Consider the following 26,281-nt stretch of genomic DNA (forward strand, 5'->3'; position numbering starts at 1 on the left):
AAGTCTACTTTGACATTCATATAGCAGCACCATTTTTCCTATGGTTATTTGCATGTGTATCTTTTTTCCTACCTTTTACTTTCAACCTATCTCTGTCTCTTTATATTAAAAGTGCCCCTACTATACACAGTATATAGTTTTGCTTTTATTATCCAGTCTGACAATCTCTGTCTTTTTTGAATGTTTAGTGTATTTACATTTAATTTAGTCATTGATTTAGTTGGGTTTTAGTTTGCCATCTTCCTATTTCTTTTCCTTTTGTTCATTTTGTCTTGTTTTTTCTTTGGGTTAATTGGATATTTTTTAATATTTTATTTTGGTTCCTCACTGGCTTATTTAGCTATACCTCTTTATTTTTATAGTCATTGCTCTATAGCTAACAATATGCATCTTTAATGTATCAAAGTCCATTTAGAATCAGTGTTTTTACCAGTTTCCACTTCAAAATCATAATAACCTTAGAATGAATTTAATTATTTGTCCCCACAACATTTGTCTTAATTTTTAAAAACCCCACCTTATGGTCTATTATTTTTCTTCTAAATGATCAGTTATCTCTTAAGGAAATTACTTGGGGGAAACAACCAGTCTTTTATTTTTGTACCCATTTATTTACTACTTTGGATACTATAGGAGGGAATGAAGAGGCTTTCCATTTGGTATCATTTCTTTTGAGCCTGAAGAATCATTTAGCATCTCATGTAGTGCACATCTGCTGGTGACAAATTCGCTTAGCTCTTTTGCTCATTTTCTTTATTTGCTTTTATTTTTCAATAATACTTTCACTGAATATACAAGTCTGAGTTGACATTCTTTTTTTTCTTTAAGCACTCTAAGGATATCGTTTTATTGTCTTCTGGCTTCCATTGCTTCTGATGAGAAGCAGTCATTTGAATTATTCCCTCCACCACACCACTCTTTTTTTTTTATTTTATAAATTTATTTATTTATTTTTGGCTGCATTGGATCTTTGTTGCTGTGCCTGAGCTTTCTCTAGTTGCAGCGAGTGGGGGCTACTCTTCGTTGTGGTATGCAGGCTTCTCATTGCGGTGGCTTCTCTTGCTGCGGAGCACGGGCTCTAGGTGCGCGGGCTTCAGTAGTTGTAGCACGTGGGCTCAGTAGTTGTGGCTCACGGGCTCTAGAGTGCAGCCTCAGTAGTTGTGCACGGGCTTAGTTGCTCCGCGGCATGTGGGATCTTCCCAGACCAGGGCTCGAACCCATGTCTCCGCATTGGCAGGCGGATTCTTAACGACTGCGCCACCAGGGAAGTCCCCACCACACCACTTCTTTAAAAATTTTCCCTGTCCCTTTGGTTTTTAGCAGTCTGACTGATGTGGTTTTCTTTGTGTTTACCCTACTTGAGGTTTGCTGAGCTTCTTGGATCTGTAAGTCTCTGTCACCAAATTTAGTAACATTTTGACTATTATATCTTCAAATATTTTTTCAATGTTTTTTCTCTTTGTTCTCCTTCTGGGACTCTAACTGCATATTGGATATAGCTCTACAGGTCCCTGAGACTCCATTAGTTTTTCTTCATTCTTTTTTCTTTTTCTTCTTTGAATTAGAGAACTTTGGTCTGATTTCAAGTTCACTGACCCTTTGTTCTGCTGTTTGCAATCTGCTGTTAAGTCTATCCAGTGAATATTTCATTTTAATTATTGTACTTATCAGTTCTAGAATATTCATTTGTTTTTTAATAGCCTATTTATTGGCTGAGACTCCCTAAGTATTCACTTATTAAGAACTTATTTTCCTTTAAATCCTTGAACATATTTACAATGTCTTCTTAAAAGCTTTTATCTGCTAAGTTGAACATCTGGGCCATTGCAGGATTGCATTTATTTATTTATGTATCTATCTATTTATATATTTATTTATGGCTGTGTTGTGTCTTTGTTGCTGTGCTCGGGCTTTTCTCTAGTTGCGGTGAGTGGGGGCAACTCTTTGTTGCAGTGCGCGGGCTTCTCACTGAGGTGGCTTCTCTTGTTGTGGAGCACGAGCTCTAGGCACGCGGGCTCAGTAGTTATGGCTCGCGGGCTCTAGAGCTCAGGCTCAGTAGTTGTGGTGCACGGGCTTAGTTGGTCCGCAGCATGTGGGATCTTCCCAGATCAGGGATTGAACCCTTGTCCCCTGCGTTGGCAGGCGGATTCTTAACGACTGCACCACCAGAGAAGTCCCAGGATTACTTTCTATCAACTGCTTTTTTTTCTTGACTGTGGGCCACATTTTCTTCTTTCTTTGCATTTCTAATAATTTCTGATCATATACTTTACGTTACACATTGTGGAGATTCTGGATTCTGTTATCTAGTTTTTGTTGTTACTTGCAGTTCAGTTACTAATTGCTCTTGAGCTTTTGGAGGCTTGGCTTTATACTTTTTAGTGTAGATCTGTGGAAAGCTTAGAGGCAATCCTCCTAACTTGAGGGTGACTAAATCTCCAAACTGTCTCCCCTCTTTTCAAGTCTTAGTATTAGGCTTTGTTTGGGTGTATCTTCAGTAGGCCTTACTCTAGAACAGGGTCTTTGATTCGAAGATGTGGCCTTTCTGGTGTTTCAGCTTGATGCCTGAAGTGTTCATCTGTTCATCATGGCTGGGCCAAAATGCCACAGTGTCCCAGTACTGTTTGACTTCTGGTATCTCTGTTCTTCTTACAACCCTGTAGTTGCTGCTTTTTGGTAAGCCTTGCATAGTGTGTTCCCCTGCACCTGTGAAGCTTATCACCCTTGGCCAAGGACTTCTGGGCTCTACCTCTGCATAGTTCCTTTTTCTCCGTCCTGCTGCACAGCTTCCAACTGCTTTTAGTAGTCCTGAACTCAGATCTTTGCTTGTGCTTTGGTTCCCCACGCTGTGTTTAGGAAATTGTTCTTAGCAGAGTGTGGCAGTGGATGGGAGGGGTGTGTGTGTGTGACCTTTTCTCGAGGATTACTCTCTTCTGCCTGTTGTCCAGTGCTTGAAAAAAGGTGCCTCATATATTTTGTTTAGACTTATAGTTTGTGGCAGAGGGCCAGTCTGGTAGCAGTTACTCTAATGACTGGAAGAAGAAGCCTCAAATGTTGTTTCTCTCTCCCCCGCAACTCCCAAGTAAGTGTACCTGTGTTTTTAAAAACAAGGCAAAACAGAATTGGGGAAGATTTGTACTGCTTTGTGATTTGCCTTTTCCCCACTTATTTTAAACTGATTTGAAGACTATCTTTGATTCTTTTAAAATGTGTGTATGTGGTTTAAAGCTGCATAATATGTCAACATGTAGTTAAGATATTAGGCCAGGACTTCCCTGGTGGTGCAGTGGTTAAGAATCCGCGTGCTAATGCAGGGGATACGGGTTTGAGCCTTGCTCTGGGAAGATCCCTCATGCCGCGGAGCAGCTAAGCCCGTGCGCCACAACTACGGAGCCTGCGCTCTAGCGCCCGAGTGTCACAACTACTGAGCCCATGGACCACAACTACTGAAGCCCGCACACCTAGAGCCCATGCTCTGCAACGAGAAGCCACCGCAGTGAGACGCCCATGTGCCACAACGAAGAGTAGCCCCCACTTGCTGCAACTAAAGAAAGCTCAGGCACAGCAACGAAGACCCAACGCAGCCAAAAATAAATAAATTTATTAAAAAAAAAATAGGCCAATTTCCAGTTTTAAGACGTTTAACATTAGGGACTTCCCAGGTGGTCCAGTGATTAAGACTCCGCACTCCCAATGCAGGGGGCCTGGGTTCTATCCCTGGTCAGGGAACTAGATCCTGCAGGCTACAGCTAAAAAAAAAAGATCCCACATGCCACAACTGAGACCCGGCGCAGCCAAATAAATAAATAAATAAATAAATAAATAAATAAATATTTAAAAAAACATTTAACGTTAATTTTCACTACCATAAATAACACTGATAAACCAACTTATATATCTGTGTTAGCATCTTTGTTTCTTATAATAAATATCTACAATTAGGTTTACCATGGTATAACCTTTTTAAGGCTTTTTAAAATATGTGCTGGGGGCTTCCCTGGTGGCGCAGTGGTTGAGAATCTGCCTGCCAATGCAGGGGACACGGGTTCGTAGCCCTGGTCTGGGAAGATCCCACATGCCGCGGAGCAACTGGGCCCGTGAGCTATGATTACTGAGCCTGCGCGTCTGGAGCTTGTGCTCCGCAACAAGAGAGGCCGCGATGGTGAGAGGCCCGCGCCCCGTGATGAAGAGTGGCCCCCGCTTGCCACAACTAGAGAAAGCCCTCGCACAGAAACGAAGACCCAACACAGCCATAAATAAGTAAAAATAAATAAATTAAAAAAATATATATGTGCTGGATTAAACTTTTGAATACTTAGATACTATTTTCATTTTGTTATGGAGTATAAATGTTGAGGTCCAAGTACCAGACATCAAAATATCACTTTGCTTTTGTTGAATAGCTAATTTTTATAGATAGACTGAGTGCACTGAGTCCAGGCTACTATCCATAAAAATTTGTTACAAGTTTTTATTTGGAATGTGAATAATAACTTAAAATATACTTTCACTGCTTTTGAAAAATGAAATACTTTTTACTTGTTTCTCTTTCTACAAGTTTAGTTTTGGGTTGATGTAATCTAATGTTAGGAACATTGTAATGCAGATTTGTAGCACCTTTTTATTGTCGTAGTTTATGATTAAGATTGAAGTTTGCAAATGTACCTAGGTCAGTCCTGAAGTGTAAATTTTCCTGTTGGAATATGTGCTGAATGTATGAATTTGGCAAATTTAAGGTAAAGTATGATTAAATAGCAATAAAAAAAGACAGGTGTCTTTTTTTTTTAATAGACTTTTATTTTTTAGAGCAGTTTTAGGTTCATAGCAAAATTGAGCACGAAGTAGAGTCTGGCCACACGCATGCGCACCCCCCAACCCCTGACCCCCCACCCCTGGTCCTCACACACCTGCAGCCTCTCGCCCTATCAGCGTCCCTCACCAGAGTGGTACACTTGTCACAATCAGTGAACTTTCATTGACACATGATTATCACCCAAAGTCCGTAGTTTACATTAGGGTTCACTTTGGGGGTTGTATATTCTATGGGTTTTGACAGATGTATGATGATATAGCTCTACCATTAGCTTCATAGAGAATAGTTTCATGGCCCTAAAAATCCTCTTGTGTTCCACCTAGTCATCTCTCTTTCCCCACTTTTTTACTAAGACAGTGTCTTTTTGTAGGCCTTGTGGTAAATAGGTTAGGTATGCTTAGTGTTAAGGTATGGAGAAATATTTGAGAAACAGTTGATTGTCTGTAGGTGTCTTTCAGCTTTGACCCTGAAAGATCTACGTCGGGGAGAACTGACTTGGAACAGTGAATTAGGAAAATCTATTGGAGGGCTGAAATCTTTTCCCAGAATCTCTTGGCATTAAAGAGTGGAGATAAAATCACTATTCTCTACATAGATTTTAACTTCAGTTTAAAATCTTAAGTAATGCTAAATTTAAGAAGACTTCTAATTGTAGGTGAACACAGAGTATTAATATTTATAGGTATTCTAAAGAAATTTGTATATAATTCTCTTTTATATGGTGGCCTATATCAGTGTTTGAAGAATGAAGTACTTTATCTGTAGTTAGTCCAAATTTAGTAGAGAAGTTATGATGGGGGAGTAAATGTAGCTGAATCGTGTCATTGTACTCCATGATACCTGTGAAACATATTCGCTACACTTCCCTTTGGAGGTCTGTTGACTAGAAATAGTGACAAATATGCTGCCTGTATATCTGCAATATCTATCTTTATTCGTGCAGAAAAAAACTGCAAAAGAAAACTGGCCACTCTAGTCAATTAATTTAGGTGAAATTTTAAGGTAACAAAGATTTCCTGCCAAATGGTTTGTTTTTATTTTTATTTTTAAGAAACCAACTAATGCTTTCTTTACATTAAGAATAAGACTACTTGTTGGTTTTAACAAAATCAGCAATCTCCAAATTTGGTCATTACGATACTTTAGTACTTATTAATTTTGAGTTCTTTTTAATTAAAATGTGTTACTTGGTAGAACTTCATACTTTTAATTGTAATTTTGTGATAAATATACTACTCTTGAGTTGCTAGAAGTATTTCCCCAAACTAATTATGTGATTGTCAAATTTGCTTATAAAATAGGTAGGGACATGTGTAAAACTCCTGAGTAAAATATGTAAATTTCATTCATTCAAGAAATATTTATTAAGCACCTGCTAGGTGCCAAGCGTGTTCTAAGAGAGTGGTCAGTAGGGTGATTGGGATCCTTATTTTTGTGGCACATGTTTTCTATGGAGGGGGAGATATAAGGCACACATGTAAACAAATGAAAAAAGTTATTTTAAATACTGAAAAGGGCTGTGGAAAAAACCCTGTTTTGTTAAAGTGATGGAGAGGGGTCTGTAATTTAGACTGAGTGGTTGAGGAAAGCCACATGGAGGAGATAACATTCGCACTGAGACCTAGATGATGGAGAAGCAAGCCACGTAAATTTCTAGGGACAGAGCGTTCCAGACGGGGGAGAACACAGGACAGAGATTCTGGGAGAACACAGGACAAAGATTCTGGGGTGGGAAACAGGTTTGGCCTGTTCAAGGAATAGCAAGAGGGCCGGATTGCAGGGGCCAGATCACACAGAACTGTGGAGGCTATGGTAAGGAATTTAGAAGATTTTTTTCCCCTCTATTTTCTGGTTATGGTGGGGAACTAATTGAGGGTTTTAAGCAGAGGATTGGCAATCTAGGAGGGGAGACATGTAATAAATAAGTACTTACATAAATAGTCAAATGATGGGTGGATTAAGATTGGGAGAGTGTAGGAGGACTAAATTTGGTTAGGAACCTTGGGGGAAGATATTCCTGAGAAAATGACATTTAAACTGAAACTTAGGGAATTAATTAGGGTAACAACATGGGAAAGAGTATTCCAGGCAGAGGAATATCATGGGTGAAATAAGAGTCTAGAAAGAGCTTAATAGCATAAGGATCTGAAAAAAGGTTAGTTTGTCTATTTGTAGTTTACACAGGGGAAAATAGCACCAAATGGGGCAGGAGAGATTTGGCAGTGAGTACAGGATTTTAGTTGTTAATGCTCTGTATCAGTGATTTTAGGAGAGTAACTTAATCACATCTACATTTATATATATATATATATATATATATATATATTTTTTTTTTTTTTTTTTTTTTTTTTTTAATTTTTGGCTATGTTGGGTCTTCGTTTCTGTGCGAGGGCTTCCTCTAGTTGCGGCAAGCGGAGGCCGCTCTTCATCGCGGTGCGCGGGCCTCTTCACTATCGCGGCCTCACTTGTTGCGGAGCACAGGCTCCAGATGCGCAGGCTCAGTAGTTGTGGTGCACGGGCCTACTTGCTCCACGGCATGTGGGATCTTCCCAGACCAGGGCTCGAACCTGTGTCCCCTGCATTGGCAGGCAGATTCTCAACCACTGCACCACCAGGGAAGCCCAATCACATTTACATTTAACCGTATTATTCAGTTGCTACTCTGTGAGATTGGTTTGGAGGAGGGGGCAAGAAGGGAGACCAGTTCGATACCACTTTAAGTGAGATAAGATGGTAGTGATGAGAATAGGGATGGTATCAGTAGATTTTGAATGAAGACAAATTTAAGACCTTCGTTATTGGTTAAACTTAGGGGAAAGGAAAAAGAGGGATGTATTATGGACAGCCCTCAGGTTTGTGCCTGCAAATGGGTAGATGGTGATGTTGTTACACAGCTACACTGGTCAATTGAAGGTCACTGTAGAGTTTTAGCATTTTAAGGCGTAAATAAAAGCTTTTCTGTAGGATTGATTATTTTAAAATTATTGTTACCCTAATGACAAGCACCTGTAATGCTTATGATGTATCAAGCGTATTTCAAATCATTTAATCCTGATGACAACTTAATGTGGTAGGTGCTATTATTATCCCCATGTTACAGATGAGGAAGCAGGCATAGAGAAGTTAAATGACACGCATCTAGGCAGTTTTGCTTCTTGGTTCATTCTTTTTTTTTTTTTTAATTTATTTATTTTATTTATTTATTGCTTCTGGCAGCGTTGGGTCTCATTGTTGCACGTGGGCTTTTCTCTGGTTGCGGCGAGCGGGGGCTACTCTTCGTTGTGGTGTGCAGGCTTCTCATTGTGGTGGCTACTCTTGTTGCGGAGCACGGGCTCTAGGCCCGCGGGCTTCAGTAGTTGTGACACGTGGGCTCAGTAGTTGTGGCTCATGGGCTCTAGAGCACAGGCGGGATTTTCCCGGACCAGGGATCAAACCCATGTCCCCTGCACTGGCAGGTGGATTCTCAACCACTGTGCCACCAGGGAAGTCCCTCCTGGTTCATTCTTAACCACTAATTAGGCTTGGAAGGTTTTAATCACACAATTTGCATACTGTTTGGTAATATATTAAATTGGAATTTAACTATGTTGTACTTTTCCTGGAAGGTTTACTTTTTGTGCATTCAAATAGCATACCCGGCTATATCTGTATAGCACTGAAACAAGCAGTGATAATATCCTTTTTAATTAAATACTGATTGCTTTTACTTTCAAAAATTCTCCTTTGAAATTGACTGCTCTTTATATTACATTATATTGTTACTGTTTGCAACACCTTTTGAAATAGTGTTGACTTTGCTTTGTACAGTTAAATGTGCCTTGTGATGTGAAGGTAAAGACTCTAATAGTCTTTGCAAATCAAATAAGCTAGATGTTTCTTTCTGTAAAGAAATTAAAAATTCATTAATGTAGGTATATAATCTTTGCGCTGAGAATAGTGTTTGTGTGGATAAGGGATTGGTGCACTAATAATGTGCCACTCCTCAGTGGACTGGCTGTCTCCTCGGTGAGGAGGGGCTGTCATTGCATCGAACACAGTAGATACTGTATGTCTCCTTAGATTGGAAACTGGCACTTAGTAGACAATCTCAAGGGGAGAGTCTCTTAAAAATGTTGATGTGGGAGAGGATAAGGTCCCCAGGAGTGTTGCTAGTGGGATCAAGCAATTGACAGGGAAGAAAGGCAGACAAGGTACATAGTCTCTGAAACTAGCTATTATGTGGGTTTAAAAACAAACAAAAAACAGAAAACAAAACAGAAACCTAAACTTTAAAAAACTCTCTCCTGTTACATATTCTATAGTTATTTCTTTATCACTATTCAGTAAAGTTCTTCTGCAAAGGTTAACTTCTTTTGGTGTGCTGAGTGAACAAAAGAGTTTGTATAGCTGTTTTTTAAGAGCTGTATAATTTTGAAGGGGTGTCTGTGGTGTTTGGTGAAAAAGGGCCCTGGAGACAGATGAAACTCTGCACCTCATTGACTGTTCTTCTTTTGCTTCACTCTGCACCTCATTGACTGTTCTTCTTATGTCTTCCACTAAAACATTAATCCTGTGCTTTGTTTTAATAAGGAATGCTATACTTTTAGGTAACTATTATTAAATTAGGGAACCATTAGCTTTATCGTGTCATTTTTGGAAATTTCTTAGGACCTTAACCCTTTAAGTTTCAGAATGAAAAATAATGTTTACAATTTATATGTATATTTTAATCTTTGTAACTTGGAGTAATTTCCAGGTGATGCCTATAGGGAAATTGGAATCTGAATTATTAGGTGAAATTGATTTTCCACTCACTATATCTAGTTTCTGTGTGCATACAGTAGCAAAAGTTGTTTACAGAATAATACAGTGTTCAAGAACAGCTGCTGCTCACATTTAGCTGTTAAGACCTGATTGAGATAGAGGTCTTACTTTTAACTCTATATATAGTAGGAAACTGACTGGTATTCTTGGTCCTATTATAGAGGGAGTGAGAAATCCAGTGTGTGTTTGAGCATCACTTTTTGTAACTATTTCCAAATGACCTATAATGGAGGAGAAGTTATTTGAAATTTTGCTTTAGTTGTGATCCTTTAGGAAAAGTTTAGAATGCAGGAATTAAGGTAACCTGTTTCTCTCTTTTTTAACTCTAGGTGAGAATTATGAAGATGATGACCTAGTAAACTCTGATGAGGTTATGAAGAAACCATGTCCAGTACAGATTGTTCTTGCACACGAAGATGACCATAACTTTGAGCTTGATGAAGAAGCTTTGGAGCAGATATTGCTACAGGAGCACATACGAGATCTTAACATAGTAGTGGTATCCGTGGCAGGAGCTTTTCGTAAAGGGAAATCATTTCTACTGGACTTCATGCTTAGATATATGTATAACAAGGTGAATAGTGTCTTTTAAATTGAACTGAGTTAAAAACAAAAATTACCAACCAATATTGTTTAAAAATAATAGACAAAAAACAGTAAGAGCTGTATCTTTAATTTTACGAAAATACAGTTCTTGATAAGACTTCTCAGTTAAGACAGTAATGTAAGTTTGTTTGAGCGCTTGATTCTTCTTCATCTCCATAATTCCTTTTTGCATGTAGTACATATTGAGGCATATGATTGAGCACCTGTGTTCCAAGCATTGTAGCTTTAACCTAAGATGTCTGAGTATACTCTGAAGTCTCTGAAGCACTGTTCAGTCTCTCGCTTTTTGTTATTTCCTCACACCTTCCCCTTCTCAATCGCCTTTACGGCAGTGAGTGAAGTAGGCTGATAGAGACTTCTGTAAAGGTATACTTATGCTCCTCAAATAAGTCTCCTTCAGAGACTTACTTTTTGAGATAAGGTTCAGTTCCTTAAAGTGACTTCCATGATCTCTGAGCCTCCTCCCTTGTCTCTGTATGTCAGGTATACTATAGTTTTTGCAGTTCCTCGAGTATGTCGTGTTCTCTCTCAAATGTTGCTGTACTGTTGGCTAATCTTTTTTCATAGGAAGCCTTCCTTGGTTTCTAAGACTGTGTTATGACCATATGGCACAGGTCCTGTGTCTCATTGATACTACTTTAGTTACTTATTTTTCCTGGCTAGTTTACTGTCAGGAGTGGGCCTTATCTTGATTACCATATCTCCCATGCCTGGTACAATAATTGGCCCATAGTAAGAACTTATTTTCTATTTTGACTGATGAATCACCCTTTCTCTACACATTTTCACTTTTTGATGGTACCAGACAATTATTTCCCTCCCCCTCCTTGACTTTGACGTTCTCCCCTGAACAAAAGCAAAAAAAAAAAATTTTTTTTTCCTCTTGAGTCAGAGTAGTTTTCTAACAGTTGAAAGTTGGGCTGAGGGAATGAGAGTTTGATAGGAACCAAGAAAGAGGAATTGGAAATTTGTAGTGGAGCACGTAGGGGGAAGGGCTTTATAGGAGGAGGCTTTAGACATTCAGAAGGCCACATGAATGTGCTAGAAATAACACTTTGACAGAATTATGTAATTGTCTAAACATCTGTCAGGATGTTCACCTTTACGAGTTCTGTGTAAATCTGTAACTGGATATGCACCCTACTTGAGATAAGTAATAAGGCAAACATTCCTAGTTGATTTTCAGGAAGCTTTTCAATATTCTTTCCATAGGGAGCTCTTCAGGCATGTTCAAGCATGCCTGAGTATCAAGAATGTAGTTCATGATAAAGAACACTATTTTACACAAGTTGGAAATTGAGAATGATATAGTATTTTAAGGTTTTTCCACTTAGACTTGATTATTTTCCAGAATTTTACATCTGAAATAGAGAAATGTATAAATAGTGACTTATTCTTTAAAAAAAAGTCTGTACATTTAAAGGTGATAAAGAATTTCTGTATTTTGAGGCTCTAACTCCTTAAGTTAGCTTGTATATATTGTTTCTATCTGTGTCTGAGCTGTTCACTGCAAATGTATTTGATTCCAAGTAGGTCACAGACAGAATGTTAGAAGGGGAAGGAAGCTTAGATCACTTGTCTAGCAAGTTTCGCCTTAGGTGCCATTTCTTATTTGATCTCTGATCAATTAGTAGTGGCTGTTCAGAGGGGGAGTAGCAGCCCACACGTGTCATATATTTGTAATCTCTGAACTCATAGAATTTCCTCCTTTGTGGGGAAGATACTGAAGCCACAGAATGGTAAGGAGGGCATGAGGCTACACACCTAGTTAGTGGTTTCTAAGCTAAATGTCTATTAATTTTCATTCATAAGGTTTCCATATAGGATTCCTGATGTAAATAATCTTATTCTGTCAGTTGAAAATCACATTAAACAGTGTTTGATTTGGAGGAATAACAGGCTTCTACTTATACTGACTTAGTGGTGGGTCATGCTTTTCCTAGGAGATGAAAGTAAAGGAGAAAAAACAGTGGGATAGTTTTGGAATATTTCATTAACCTATATGCCTGCAAAGATGGGATGGTAGTTGAAGAAGGTAGGAGATGAACAGTGGCTTTATACAGTCGTCCCTAGGTATCCCAGAGTGGGGGCGGGATTGGGGGGGGGTATTGATTCCAAGACCTCCAGTGGATGCCAAAATCCCTGGATGTCTAGGTTCCTTATATAAAATGGCGTAGTACAGTCAGCCCACTGTATCTGTGGGTTTCACATCTGGAGGACCTACTGTACTGATTTTGTATGTCTTCGGTATTGACCTGATTCAGTTTATGTAAAGGGGCAGTTCACTAAAGGAGCCAAATGTAAATATTTTACTTCATTATTTAAAAGTAGATATGTGTTTTAATTTTGATTAGTTAGTAAAGAAATCATAACAAAGCTGAATGTGAGCTCTTTTCTGTTGAATAAAAACAAAAACTTCAGTAGCTAAGTTCTTAAAACCAAGAATATTCTGAGATTGTTACCAAACATTTCCAAATTACAGGGGAAATTCTGATTTTTAGGTCTCATTTTCTTGCAAAGTAAACAGCTTCCTACACAGTTTTTTTTTTTAAGCTGCTACTTGTATTATGAAAATAGGTTGTTTTTGCTTGAAATACAGAAGGAAAGAAATCAGTCTTTTGTAAACCTGAGAAGTGAATTAAAAGTTTTTCTAGAATAAAATTCCTTCATGTCATGTTGGAATTAATCGGTTATTTATTTATTTTTAAAATAAATTTATTTATTTTATTTATTTATTTTTGGCCACATTGGGTCTTCATTGCTGCGTGCGGGCTTTCTCTAGTTGTGGCGAGCGGGGGCTACTCTTTGTTGTGGTGCATGAGCTTCTCATTGCAGTGGCTCCTCTTGTTGTGGAGCATGGGCTCTAGGCACATGGGCTTCAGTAGTTGTGGCACATGGGCTCAGTAGTTGTGGCTCACGGGCTCTAGAGTGCAGGCTCAGTAGTTGTGGCGCACGGGCTTAGTTGCTCCGTGGCATGTGGGATCTTCCCCGGACCAGGGCTCGAACCTGTGTCCCCTGCATTGGCAGGCAGATTCTTAACCACTGAGCCACCAGGAAGCCCAAGACTGAATAATATTCTATTGTATACATATATCACATTTTATTTATCCATTCATCGTTAGTGGGCATTTGGGTTGTTTCCACCTTTTGGCTTATGAATAATGCTATAATTCTATGAATATGTTAATATAACATATTTACTAATTATATATAATACATTAATATATAATAATGAATGATAATGGTATGAGGTAAGGGTTCAGCTTCATTTTTTTTGTATGTGCCTATCCAGTTGTCCCAGCACCATTTGTTGGAAAGGCTATTCTTTCCCCATTGAATAGTCTGGGCACCCTTGTTGACAACTAGTTGGCCATAGACATGTGGCTTTATTTCTGAACTCTCAGTTCTGTTGCATTGGTCTGTATGTCTGTTCTCATGCCAGTACTACACTGTCTTGATTACCTTTGCTTTGTAGTAAGTTTTCAAATCAGGAAATTAGATCTCTTATTTTGTTCTTTTTTCAAGATTGTCTATTCTAGGTCCCTTGCAATTCCATATGATTTTTGGACTTAGTCTGTCAGTTTCTATGGGAGGTTAGCTGGGATTCTGTTGGTGATTGGATTGAATCTAAAAGGTCAGTTTGGGTATGTTGCCATCTTAATATTAAGCATTTCAATCTTTGAACATGGGATGTTTTTCCATTTATGTGGATCTTCTTTAATTTCTTCCAGAAATGTTTTGTAGTTTGCAGAGTATGTTTTACACTTCTTTTGTTAAATTTATTCATTTTTTGTTGATGTTATAAACAGAATTGTTTCTTAATTTCATTTTCAGATTGTTGCAAGTTTACAGAAATACAATTGATTGTTTTATATTGATCTTGTATCCTGCAACCTTGTTCAACTCATTTATTCATTCCAATAGTTTTTTTTTTAAATTGTTTTAAGTGGACAATTTATTTTTATTTATTTATTTAAATTTATTTATTTATTTACTTATTTTTGGCCGCGTTTTGTCTTCGTTGCTGTGCACGGGCTTTCTCTAGTTGCCTCGAGCAGGAGCTTCTCTTTGTTGTGGTGCGCGGGTTTCTCATGGGTTTCTCATTGCAGTGGCTTCTCTTGTTGCCGAGCACGAGCACTAGGCGCGCGGGCTTAGTTGCTCCGCGGCATGTGGGATCTTCCTCGACCAGAGCTCAAACCCGTGTCCCCTGCATTGGCAGGTGGATTCTTAACCACTGCACCACCAGGGAAGTACCCATTCCAATAGTTTTTTAGTGGACTTTTTAATGTTTTCTATATATAAGATCATGTCACCTGTAAATACAGTTTTCCTTTTTCCTTTCCAATCTGAGCACCTCTTATCTCTCTCTTTCTTAACTAATTGTCCTGGCTAGAATCTCCAGTACAATGTTGAGTACAAAGTGATAAGAGCAAATATCCTTATCTCTTTCCTAATCTTTAGGGAGAAGCATCTAGGTTTTCACACTATGTATGTTGTTAGCTGTAGGATATTTTTGTAGATGTTTTTAAATCTTTTTTTTTTTTTTTAATTTTATAGCTACTTTATTTATTTATTTCTTTATTTTTGGCTGTGTTGGGTCTTCAGTTCGTGCGAGGGCTTTCTCTAGTTACGGCAAGTGGGGGCCACTCTTCATCGCGGTGCAGGGACCGCTCTTCATCGCGGTGCACGGGCCTCTCACTATCGCGGCCCCTCCCGTTGCGGGGCACAGGCTCCAGACACGCAGGCTCAGTAGTTGTGGCTCACGGGCCCAGCTGCTCCGTGGCATGTGGGATCTTCCCAGACCAGGGCTCGAACCCGTGTCCCCTGCATTAGCAGGCAGATTCTCAACCACTGCGCCACCAGGGAAGCCCCCTGTAGATATTTTTAAATCAAGTTCAGGAAGTTCTCTATTTCTAGCATGCTGAGAGGGTTTTTGTTTTCTTAATCATGAATGGATGTTGGCTTTTGTCAAATGCTTTTTCTGCATCTATTGATGTGATCATATGATTTTTCTTTAGCCTGTTGATGTGTTGGATCACATTATTAATTTTTTGAATGTTGAGTTAGCCTTGTGTCCCTGGAATAGTTAGTTGTGGTGTATAATTCTTTTTATACAATGTTGGATTCAATTTGCTAATATTTTGTTGAGTATTTTTATATCTGTGTTCATGAGATATATTGATCTTTAGTTTTCCTTTCTTGTTATGTCTCTATTTGGTTTTGGTATTAAGATAACACTGGCCTCATAGAATGAGTTAGGAAGTGTTCCCTCTGCTTCTATTTCCTGGAAGAGCTTAGAGAGAACTGGTATCATTTCTTCCTTAAATGTTTGGTAGAACTTACCAGTGAAACTGTCATTCTTTTTTGAAGGTTATTAATTATTGATTAAATTTCTTTAGTAGATACAGGTCTATTCAGATGATCTATTTTTTTCTCATGTGGGTTTGGTAGGTTGTGTGTTTCAAATAATTGGTCCATTTCAACTAAGCTATCAAAATTGTGGGCATAGAATTGTTCTTAATATTCTTTTACTATCTTTCTAATGTCCATGAAATTAGTAGTTTTGACTCCTCTTTGATTTCTGATATTATTATTTGTCTTTTCTCTCTCAAATTGATTTTATTGATCTTTTCAAAGGACCAGCTTTGGTTCCATTAATTTCTTTTCCCTGTTGTGTTGTTATCCTGTTTTCTTGTGTTCAGCTTTATTGGTGTCTGCTGTATTTTTTATTCTGCTTCTTTAGGTTATATTACTCTTCTAGTTTCCTAAGGTGGAAGTTTAGATGATTGATATTAGATCTTTTTTCCTAATATATACACCCAATGCTATAAATTCTCCTCTAACTATTGCTTTCACTGCATTTTACATATTTTCGTGGGTTGTATTTTCATTTTCATTTAGTTCAAAATATTTGATCCATGTGTTATTTAGAAATGTGTTGGCCCATGTGTTACTTAGAAGTGTGTTCTGTAAACTCCAAGTATTATGGGGTTTTCCAGCTATGTTTCTATTACTGGTTTCTAGTTTAATTCAATTGTGGTCTGAGAGCATACTTTGTATGATCTTTTCTTTAAAATTTATTTTAAGGTGTGTTTTAAGGCCCAGTATATGTCCTATTTTGGGGAATGTTCTGTATGAGTTTGAGAGGAACGTGTACTCTGTCGTTGTTGGATGAAGGATTCTATTGGGTTGGCCAAAAAGCTCCTTCGGTTTTTAAGTAAAAAATAAAGGACACATTTTTCATTTTCACCAAGAACTTTTTTTTTTTTTTTAAAGTTTTTTCTGTATCTATTGAGATGATCATATGGTTTTTTTTTTTTTTTTTTTAAATTTTTTTTTTTTAATAGCTACTTTATTTATTTATTTATTTATTTTTGGCTGTGTTGGGTCTTCAGTTCGTGCGAGGGCTTTCTCTGGTTACGGCAAGTGGGGGCCACTCTTCATCGCGGTGCGGGGACCGCTCTTCATCGCGGTGCGCGGGCCTTTCACTATCGCGGCCCCTCCCGTTGCGGGGCACAGGCTCCAGACGCGCAGGCTCAGTAGCTGTGGCTCACGGGCCCAGCCGCTCCGTGGCATGTGGGATCTTCCCAGACCAGGGCCCGAACTCGTGTCCCCTGCATTAGCAGGCAGATTCTCAACCACTGCGCCACCAGGGAAGCCCTTCACCAAGAACTTTATTGAACAACGTATTCCCCGTTTTGTTCCACTACCTTCTGCCATTTTTCAGGCAACTTCACAGTTCCATCCACCCAAAACTTTTTATCTTTTTGAGCAAAGAACTGTTCCAGGTGCCTTTTACAGTCTTCCAGGGAATTGAAATTTTTTCCATTAAGAAAATTTTGTAAAGACCGAAATAAATGGAAATCCGAAGGTGCAATGTCTGGTGAATACGGCCGATGAATCAGAACCTCCCAGCCAAGCTGTAACAGTTTTTGCCTGGTCATCAAAGAAACATGCGGTCTTGCATTATCCTGATGGAAGAGTATGCATTTTCTGTTGACTAATTCCGGATGCTTTTCGTCGAGTGCTGCTTTCATTTGGTCTAATTGGGAGCAGTACTTTTTGGAATTTTTGTTTGGTTTTCCGGAAGTAGCTCATAATAGAGGACTCCCTTCCAATCCCACCATATACATAACATCACCTTCTTTGGATGAAGAATGGTGTTTGGTGTGGTTCGTGGTGGTTCATTTCGCTTGCCCCACAATCTCTTCTGTTCCACATTATTGTACAGTATCCACTTTTCATCACCTGTCACAATTTGTTTTAAAAACGGAACATTTTCCTTACGTTTAAGTAGAGAATCACGTCAGAAATATGGTCAAGAAGGTTTTTTTTGCTTAACTTATGTGAAACCTAAACATCAAAGAGGTGAACATAACTAAGGTGGTGCAAATGATTTTCATCACTTGATTTGGATATTTTGAGTATGTCGGCTATCTCCCGCATGGTATAACGTTGATGTTTCTCAATTAATGTCTCGTTTTGATCGCTATCAACTTCAGCTGGTCTACCCAAACGTGGAGCATTGTCCAGAGAGAAATCTCCAGCATGAAACTTCGCAAACCACTTTTGACACGTCGGATCAGTCACAGCACCTTCTCCATACACTGCACATATCTTTTTTAGTGTTTCAGCTGCATTTTTACGTTTCTTGAAATAATAAAGCATAATATGCCAAAAATGTGGCTTTTTTTCTTCCATCTTCAGTATTAAAATGGGTACACAAAAATTCACCAACTTTGATAAGTTTTTTTTTAAAGGCATGCTGGTATGACAGCTGTCACAATACAGTCTAACAAAATTGTTTCGAATGAAGTTAAAGACAACTAAGCACTACTAGAGCCATCTTATGGAAGAAACCAAATGAACCTTTTGGCCAACCCAATATAATGTCAATTAGATCCACTTGATTGTTGGTGCTGTTCAGTTCAACTATATCCTTACTGATACTGTCTTCTGGGTCTGTCAGTTACTGATTGAAGGGTGTTGAAGTCTCCAAGTATAATAGTGGATTTGTCTTGTTTCTTCTTGCAGTTCAGTTCTTGCCTCACGTATTTTGATGCTTTGTTGTTAAGTGCATACACATTAAAGATAACTGTTAAGTTTTTTTGGAGAATTGACCCCTTTATTATTATGTAATACCACTCTTTATCCTGATAATTTCCTTGTTCTTAAGTCAGCTCGGTCGGAAATTAGTATAACTACTCTAGCTTTTGTTTGATCAGTGTCAGTATGGTATATCTTCCTCCATTCCTTTTCTTTATGTTTAAACTGGGTTTTTTGTGGACAACAAATATTTGGGTCTTTTTTTTAATCCACAGTGACAGTTTCTGTCATTTAATTGGTTTATTTCAATCATGCACATCTAAATGATTTTTGATAGGATTGGATTGTTATTTCTTATGTTTGTAATTTTCTATTTGTTGTACTTGTTTGTTCTTTTTAAATTTTTTCTGCCTTCTCTAGCTTTAATTGACTATTTTATATGATTCCACATTCTATTCTTTCTTAGTATATCTATTATACTTATTTAAACATTTAAAAAAAAACTGGTTGCCTGGAGTTTTTAATATACATTTACTACTAGTCTAAGTCTGCTTTAGAATATTACTATACTGCTTCATGGGTAGAGCAGGTACATTATGACAGAGTATTCCCAATGCCTCCCTCCTATGCCTTATGATGTTGTTGTTAATTTCCTCTGTGTTATGTACCATAATCACCCAATACATTGTTGCTATTAGCACTTCATACACATAGTTGTCTATTAGATGAATTAAGAGAAAGAAGAATAAAAGATTTACTTTCTTGTCTTTCTTTGACATTCTTTTATATATATGTCTGAGTTTCTGACCTATATTATTTTCTTTCCCTTGGAAGAACTTTTAACATTTCTTTCAAGGCAGGTGTGCTGGTGACAATCTCCCTCAGTTTTTGTCTAAGGAAGACTATTTCTCCTTCACTTTTGTAGGATAACTTTGCTGGATACAGAATTCTAGGTTGGTGGCTTTTTTCTTTCAGCACTTGAAATATTTCACTCCATTCTCTTCCTGTTTGTGTGTGAGAAGTCCAAAGTGATTCTTATCCTTCCTTGTTCCTCTACAGGTAAAGTGTTTTTTGTCTCTGTTTTCTTTCAGGATTTCCTTTTTGTCTTTGTTATTTTGCAGTTAGACTGTGATATGCCTGGTACAGATCTTTTGGTATTTATCTTATTTGGTGTTCTCTGACTTTCTTGGATCTGTTTTTTAGTATCTGTCATTAATTTTATAAAATTCTCAGCCATTATTACTTCTGATGTTTCTTTTACACTTTTCTGCCTTCTCCTTCTGGTATTTCCATTACACCTATATTACACCTTTTGCAATTGTCCCACAGTCCTTGAGTGGTCTGTTCTGTTATTCTTATCCTTTTTTGTCTATGCATTTCAATTTGGGAGGTTTCTATTGATATATGTTCATGTTCACTGATTCTTTCCTTGGCCGTGTCCAGTCTGTGGATAAGTATATTAAAGGCATTCTTTATTTCTATTACAGTGTTTTTTATATCTAGCATTTTCTTTTAATTCTTTGAGTTTCCATCTCTCTGCTTACGTTATTTGTTTTTGCACATTTTCTACTTTTCTCATTAGAGCCCTTAAGATATTAATCCTAGTTATTTTAAATTTACTATCTCATATTTCAAAATCTGCATCATATCTGAGTTTGGTTCTGATGGTTGCTTTGTCTCGTCAGTCTGTTTTTCCTTACCTTTTGGCATGGCTTGTAATTTTTTTGTTGAAAGTCAGGCATGAAATATCAGAAAATAGGAACTGATAGTTAAGTTTTTAGTGTGAGGAGTTATGTTAATCTAGCTCTAGCTCAGAGACGTGTTTAATGTTTTCTGCTGCTTTAGGTCCCAGAGACTTCAGTTTTCTCCCCTTCCCCCATTATCCTTGGGTTTCTCTAAGAACTCCTTAAATAGAATGTGTCTTGCAGCTCTCTCAGTTGTAATCCACTGTCATCGTAGTGGAGCCTGGTTGATGTGGTGGTAAGGTGTGGGTGAGGAAAGCTATATCATTTTATGATTAAATCTCAGTTTTGTAAGTGGGCCTGAGTCCCTGGGCTGTGACCTTCAGCAGTGTTTCTTAGCCTTAACAATTTTTTTTCTCCCCTTACTTGAAACAGGAAGGAAAGAGGGGGCTGGAGTTGATGAATTGCCCTCTTTCCCAGGCTTAGATAAAGCTCTGATAAGGTAGTTTGTCTTGGAGGGCAGCCCTTTGTTAATGGGGACTGCTATCAGTGCTTACTTTCCTGAGTGTATTTGAAAATGGTTGCAGGGAATTCCCTGTCAGTCCAGTGGTTAGGACTCAGTGCTTTCACCGCTGTGGCCCAGGTTCAGTCCCTGGTCAGGGAACTAAGATCCTGCAAGCTGTGTGGCATGGCCAAAAAAAAAAAAAAAAAAACAAACCTCAGGGAGCTCCTTGAGGTAAAACCCAAGAAAGTGGGGGCCTATGAAGCCTGAACCTCCACGAGAGGTCTTAGGTCTCAAGCTAGCCTACTCTTAGCTTCCAGCAGTTTGTCCAAATTACCATTTAAATGTTTCTTCCAGTTGCTCCAGTAGCTTCTGCTCCTTGGTAACTGACCTCAGCTTGTGATTCTTTGTATTTGCCTGTCTCTCAGATTTTGGTTTGCAATTTTCCCTGTGACCTCAATTCTCTGATCTAAGAAAGAAAGTTTGTTGATTTTCGTATTGAGCTTTTTTCTTGTTGTGAGGCTGGTGTGCTTTTTACATTAGCTGTATATATGGGAGCACTGAGGCTGGAAGTCCAGTGGAAGATTGTGAAGTCAAATCTCCATGCCAAACCTTAATTTAATAAATAGAGGTGTTTCGCCTTTCTGTTCTAGTAGCACTCAAGTACACTTAAAAAAAACTGTGGTTAAAAATGCATAGCAAAATTTACCATTTTAATCATTTTTAAGTGTACAGTTTAGTGGCATTAAGTATATTCATATTATTGTGCAATCATCATCACCAGTGCATCTCCAGAACTTTTTTCTTCCCAAACTGAAACTCTGTACACATTAAACTACTCATTCCTCTCCTTCCTCCAGCCCCTGATAACCACTTTTCTACTTTCTGTATGAGTTTGACTACTCTAGGTACCTCATATAAGTAGAATCATACAATTTTGTTATTTTGTATCTGGCTTATTTTACTTAGCATAATGTCTTCCAGGTCAAAGTCAGCTTTTAATCAGAACCTTAAAAAAAAGGTTATTTAAACTTCTTTGGTGTGTACCTAAGTTGATATAGTTGTCCTTGTTTGAGCTAGTGCCTTGGGTCAGTCATAATGTCATCTGTTTGTCCAGCCCCAAAAGGGAGGAGTTGGACATGGGGGTGGTTCAGATGTTAGACAGTTTTAAAACTGTTTTAAGAGTCTAATGTTGCTTAATTTGTTCCAGGACTTGCAGAGTATTCTTACATATTCAAATGAAAACTAAATTATGTTTGGTGGTCAGAATGTTTATATTAACTCATTCTGTCCACTGGTTTGTGTGTTTAGTGTTAATAACCTACCTCCAGAATTAGGCACTAGTTTTATACAGATTAAGATTTTCATCTGTTATGTTTTTTAAATTTATTTATTTTATTTTTGGCTGTGTTGGGTCTTTGGTGCTGTGCGCGGGCTTTCTCTAGTTGCGTTGAGCAGGGGCTACTCTTCGTTGTGGTGCGTGGACTTCTCATTGCGGTGTCTTCTCTTGTTGTGGAGCACGGGCTCTAGGCACACAGCCTTCAGTAGTTGTGGCTCATGGGCTCTAGAGTGCAGGCTCAATAGTTGTGGCACACGGGCTTAGTTGCTCCACGGCATGTGGGATCTTCCCAGACCAGGACTTGAACCTGTGTGCCCTGCGTTGGCAGGCGGATTCTTAACCATTGCGCCACCAGGGAAGTCCCATCTGTTATGTTTTTATGGGGAATACTTCATAACTAGGAAGGATCTGCTCTTTTATTTTACAGTTACTTGGGTCTTTAATTTCATCCTTTTTATCCCTTTTCCTCCTCGCTGTGATGAATTACTGTGGCTTTTGAATGGGCCTTTATTCTTCTGGCCTGCCCATTGTTGGAGTCAGTAAGACTGGGAACAGGGTGTATGGTCTGATACATATAGACCTGGTTGGACCACCAAGTCTGTGTTTCAAGTTTACCAGCTATTGTTTCACTTTGTTGCTAGAGAATGTTATCTTTCCTATGGTGAAATAAGAATGTGTTTCTTATTATTTAGAGTAGGTAGGGGTTCTTTATTGTTTTTTTTTTTTATTTTTAAAAAATTTGTTTATTTTATTTTTGGCTGTGTTGGGTCTTCGTTGTCTTCGTTGATGCACGCGGGCTTTCTCTAGTTGCGGCGAGTGGGAACTACTCTTCGTTGCAGTGTGCAGGCTTCTCATTGTGGTGGCTTCCCTTGTTGTGGAGCACAGGCTCTAGGTGCGCAGGCTTCAGTAGTTGCAGCATGCGGGTTCAGTAGTTGTGGCTCACGGGCTTAGTTGCTCCGTGGCATGTGGGATCTTCCCGGACCAGGGCTCGAATCTGTGTCCCCTGCATTGGTAGGTGGATTCTTAACCACTGTGCCACCAGGGAAGTCCCTAAAAGGATCATATTTCTTAGGTATCTCTTACACATGCTCAAAAGGGAACACATTGAAGCTTAATAATTAAAAATTTTAATGTATTTATTTATTGAGCAAATATTTTGAGTGCCTACTGCAAGCCAGGCACTATTCTCTCTTCTGGGAGTACTATTCTATGTTTTGAGAGAAAAAAAAGACAAAACTTTCTTTCTTCATGGAACTTACATTCTCATAGGAGAGATAGGGAAACAAGATGTAGAATAAAAACAGATTTCTCTAATAGGGTAGATTCTTTTAAGTTACTTGTGTAGGTTGGACCTTTTAAAAATAATCAGTTCATTAAATACCTACCACTTTGACATTGTTGGGGAATGAGATGCCACATGTGAGAGCCTAGAATAGGGCAAGGCATTTTGGTAGGAACAGTTTTGTAAACAAAAATGAAGTTTACAGCCCGTGCTCTCAGTATTCACACAAGAACTGCATTGCAAAGCTATTTAAAGATAACCACCTGCAGTGTCGGTAATATGCTTTAAGAGTTCACAAAAGTCAGAGTTTCTTGCTGGCTCAGTCTTGGCAGACAGCAGGTGGAACAAAGGTATAGAGATGCTAAACAACATACGTTTTTGGGAATAGTGACCTTTTTGGAGTGGTAGAAACTGGAAGAGGGGTGTGTGTGTGTGTGTGTGTGTGTTTGGGGAACTTATGAGTACTATCAGGAGCAGAGATAGAAAAAGTAAATTAAAGGTGGATTGTATGCAACAGGTCTCTAGATGGTCCTGTAAATAAATGGGGAGCCACAGATAACTTTTTAGTAGGACAATGGCAAGATTACGTTTCTTGTTGAGAAAATTAAGTGACTATGGGAAGGATGGGTTGGAGAGTACAGACAGGGAGGTTCCAGGCTATTTGGGGCATCTAAAGTATAGCCCAGGGGCAAGACCATTGTTGGGCTTGTCCATAGTATATAGTGTGAATAGAATTGTGCTATGTGGCAGGCAGCCTTGTGACCAACAGAGGGATGAGGGTCAAAAGTTGAAGATACTGAAAGTGAGGAAGAGAATCCAAGAGAATTTTGTAGTTAATAGGATTGGTAACCTACTGGGGATGGGAGTTTTGTGGGATAATAATAATTATAGATGGTTTGAAGTTTAAGATGGATCTTCATATTAGGTAGTGATGGTCTGGACAACCCTTTTTTTCCCCACCTTGTATCTCATTTTCATAAATTGCTTCATCCCTCATTGAGCCTACCATACCCATCTTTTTTCCACCCCTAATTTGAGCTTTGATATCTGTTTTGGACTATATAGTGAAGCTTATTAGAAGTATTTCTGAAACAAAGGAATTTTTCCTGTGGGGGGAGGTACTTTGAGAAAAGGGTATACGGGCTTTAAGTATACTTAAAGTATAGGGCTCTTTTTTTAAAAAAAATTATTTTATTTATTTATTTTTGGCCGTGTTGGGTCTTTGTTGCTGCACGCAGGCTTTCTCTAGTTGTGACGAGCGGGGGCTACTCTTCATTGTGGTGCACGGGCTTCTTGTTGTGGTGGCTTCTCTTGTTGCGGAACATGGGCTCTAGGTGTGCAGACTTCAGAAGTTGCAACTCGCTGGCTCTAGAGCACAGGCTCAGTAGTTGTGGCACACGGGCTTAGCTGCACCGCGGCATGTGGGATCTTCTCAGACCAGGGCTCAAACCCGCGTCCCTTGCATTGGCAGGCAGATTCTTTTTTTTTTAAAAAGGATTTTCTTATTTATTTATTTATTTATTTATTTATTTATTTTTGGCTGTGTTGGGTCTTCGGTTCATGCGAGGGCTTTCTCCAGTTGCGGCAAGCGGGGGCCACTCTTCATCGCGGTGCGGGGACCACTCTTCATCGCGGTGCGCGGGCCTTTCTCTATCGCGGCCCCTCCCGTCGCGGGGCACAGGCTCCAGACGCGCAGGCTCAGCAATTGTGGCTCACGGGCCCAGCTGCTCTGTGGCATGTGGGATCTTCCCAGACCAGGGCTCGAACCCGTGTCCCCTGCATTAGCAGGCAGATTCTCAACCACTGCGCCACCAGGGAAGCCAACAGGCAGATTCTTAACCACAGTGCCACCAGGGAAGTCCCTAGGGCTCTTAATATATGTCAAAGTTAACTCATTTATTATATTCCAGACTTAATTTTCTAGATAAATTACCTTATGGTATAGTAACTTTTATATAATTTTATAATATTTAATTATAACAGTCTAGCCCTGTGAGATACGTTAAAGCATTTTATTATGGAATAATTTAAATATACCCCAAAATAGTAGAGTATTATGAACCCCAGTATACCTATCAGCATTTTGCTGGTCTTGTTTCATCTGTTTTTCTCTCTGCCCTTTTATTCTTTTTTTTTGCTGAAATATTTTAAAGCAAATGCTAGGCATATTCTTTCACCATAAATACTTGAATATTTAACAGTTAAGGACTTTATTATTGTTATTAATACAACCACAAAACCATTATCACACCAAGCAATCATCTTTACCCCAACTTAACACCATCTAATATACCCAGTCTGGATTCAGATTTCCCTTTTGGTTTCGAAAAAGAGTTTTATAGCTGGATTGTTTGAATCAGGTTTCAAACAAGTCTTGTGGTTATTTTTAAAGTTGATATTTTTTTAAAATAAATTTATTTATTTTTGGTTGCGTTGGGTCTTTGTTGCTGCACACAGGCTTTCTCTAGTTGTGGCGAGCAGGGGCTACTCTTTGTTGTGGTGCGTGGTCTTCTCATTGGGGTGGCTTGTTGCGGAGCGTGGGCTCTAGGCGCACAGGCTTCAGTAGTTGTGGCACGCGGGCTCAGTAGTTGTGGCTCCTGGGCTCTAGAGCGCAGGCTCAGTAGTTGTGGTGCACGGGCTTAGGTGCTCTGCGGCATGTGGGATTTTCCCGGACCAGGGCTCGAACCCGTGTCCCCTGCATTGGCAGGTGGATTCTTAACCACTGTGCCACCAGGGAAGCCCAAAAGTTGATATTTTTTAAAGAGAAAATTAAGGCAGTGTGAAAACATTTTAGTATAAGCTATTCTAAGAGAGCAACGCTGTTTTGACAGCCATTCTGTCTGGAACTTAGTTTTGTACAGGGAGGTATTGAAATAGCTAGTATCTATTTTTTATGATTTTTAAACATAGGAAATCTTTCCAAAATGGGGGAAGTGGGTGTGACCCCACTTATCTAGAAGCCTAGAGTATGAAAATGTGAGCTATTCAAGAAGGTTCAGGTTTGGAGGAAGACCACATCTCTCTTAGTCAAAACACCCTAGATGGGATTTGGGACTGTTTTTGTAACTACTTGTGTAATGTTACGGTATATTTTATCTCCCTGGATGTACCTTCCTCATCTATAAAATGAGTGGATGATTTCTTTGTTTTCTTTTAAATTTTTATTGAAGTGTAGTTGATTTACAATGTTGTGAAGAGTGGGTGATTT

The 26,281-nt window shown here is 38.8% G+C and overlaps 1 protein-coding gene across 6 annotated transcripts in view; it reads left to right on the forward strand.

Annotated features, from left to right (window-relative positions):
* The window catches only part of ATL2 (atlastin GTPase 2), a 69,854-nt gene that overhangs the window by 25,899 nt on the left and 17,674 nt on the right, over window positions 1-26,281 (forward strand). For 5 of the 6 annotated variants that reach the window (XM_057558378.1, XM_057558377.1, XM_057558379.1 and 2 more), the window contains exon 2: window positions 9,946-10,190. The exons of the other annotated variant lie outside the window; for it this stretch is intronic. In XM_057558378.1, coding sequence (XP_057414361.1) covers window positions 9,946-10,190 — 245 coding nt within the window. The remainder of the gene's footprint in view (window positions 1-9,945; window positions 10,191-26,281) is intronic. 6 annotated transcript variants of the gene reach the window in all.

The sequence above is a fragment of the Balaenoptera acutorostrata genome, chromosome 12 (genome assembly GCF_949987535.1).
Source record: "Balaenoptera acutorostrata chromosome 12, mBalAcu1.1, whole genome shotgun sequence".
In the NCBI taxonomy this organism is placed as follows: Eukaryota; Metazoa; Chordata; class Mammalia; order Artiodactyla; family Balaenopteridae; genus Balaenoptera; species Balaenoptera acutorostrata.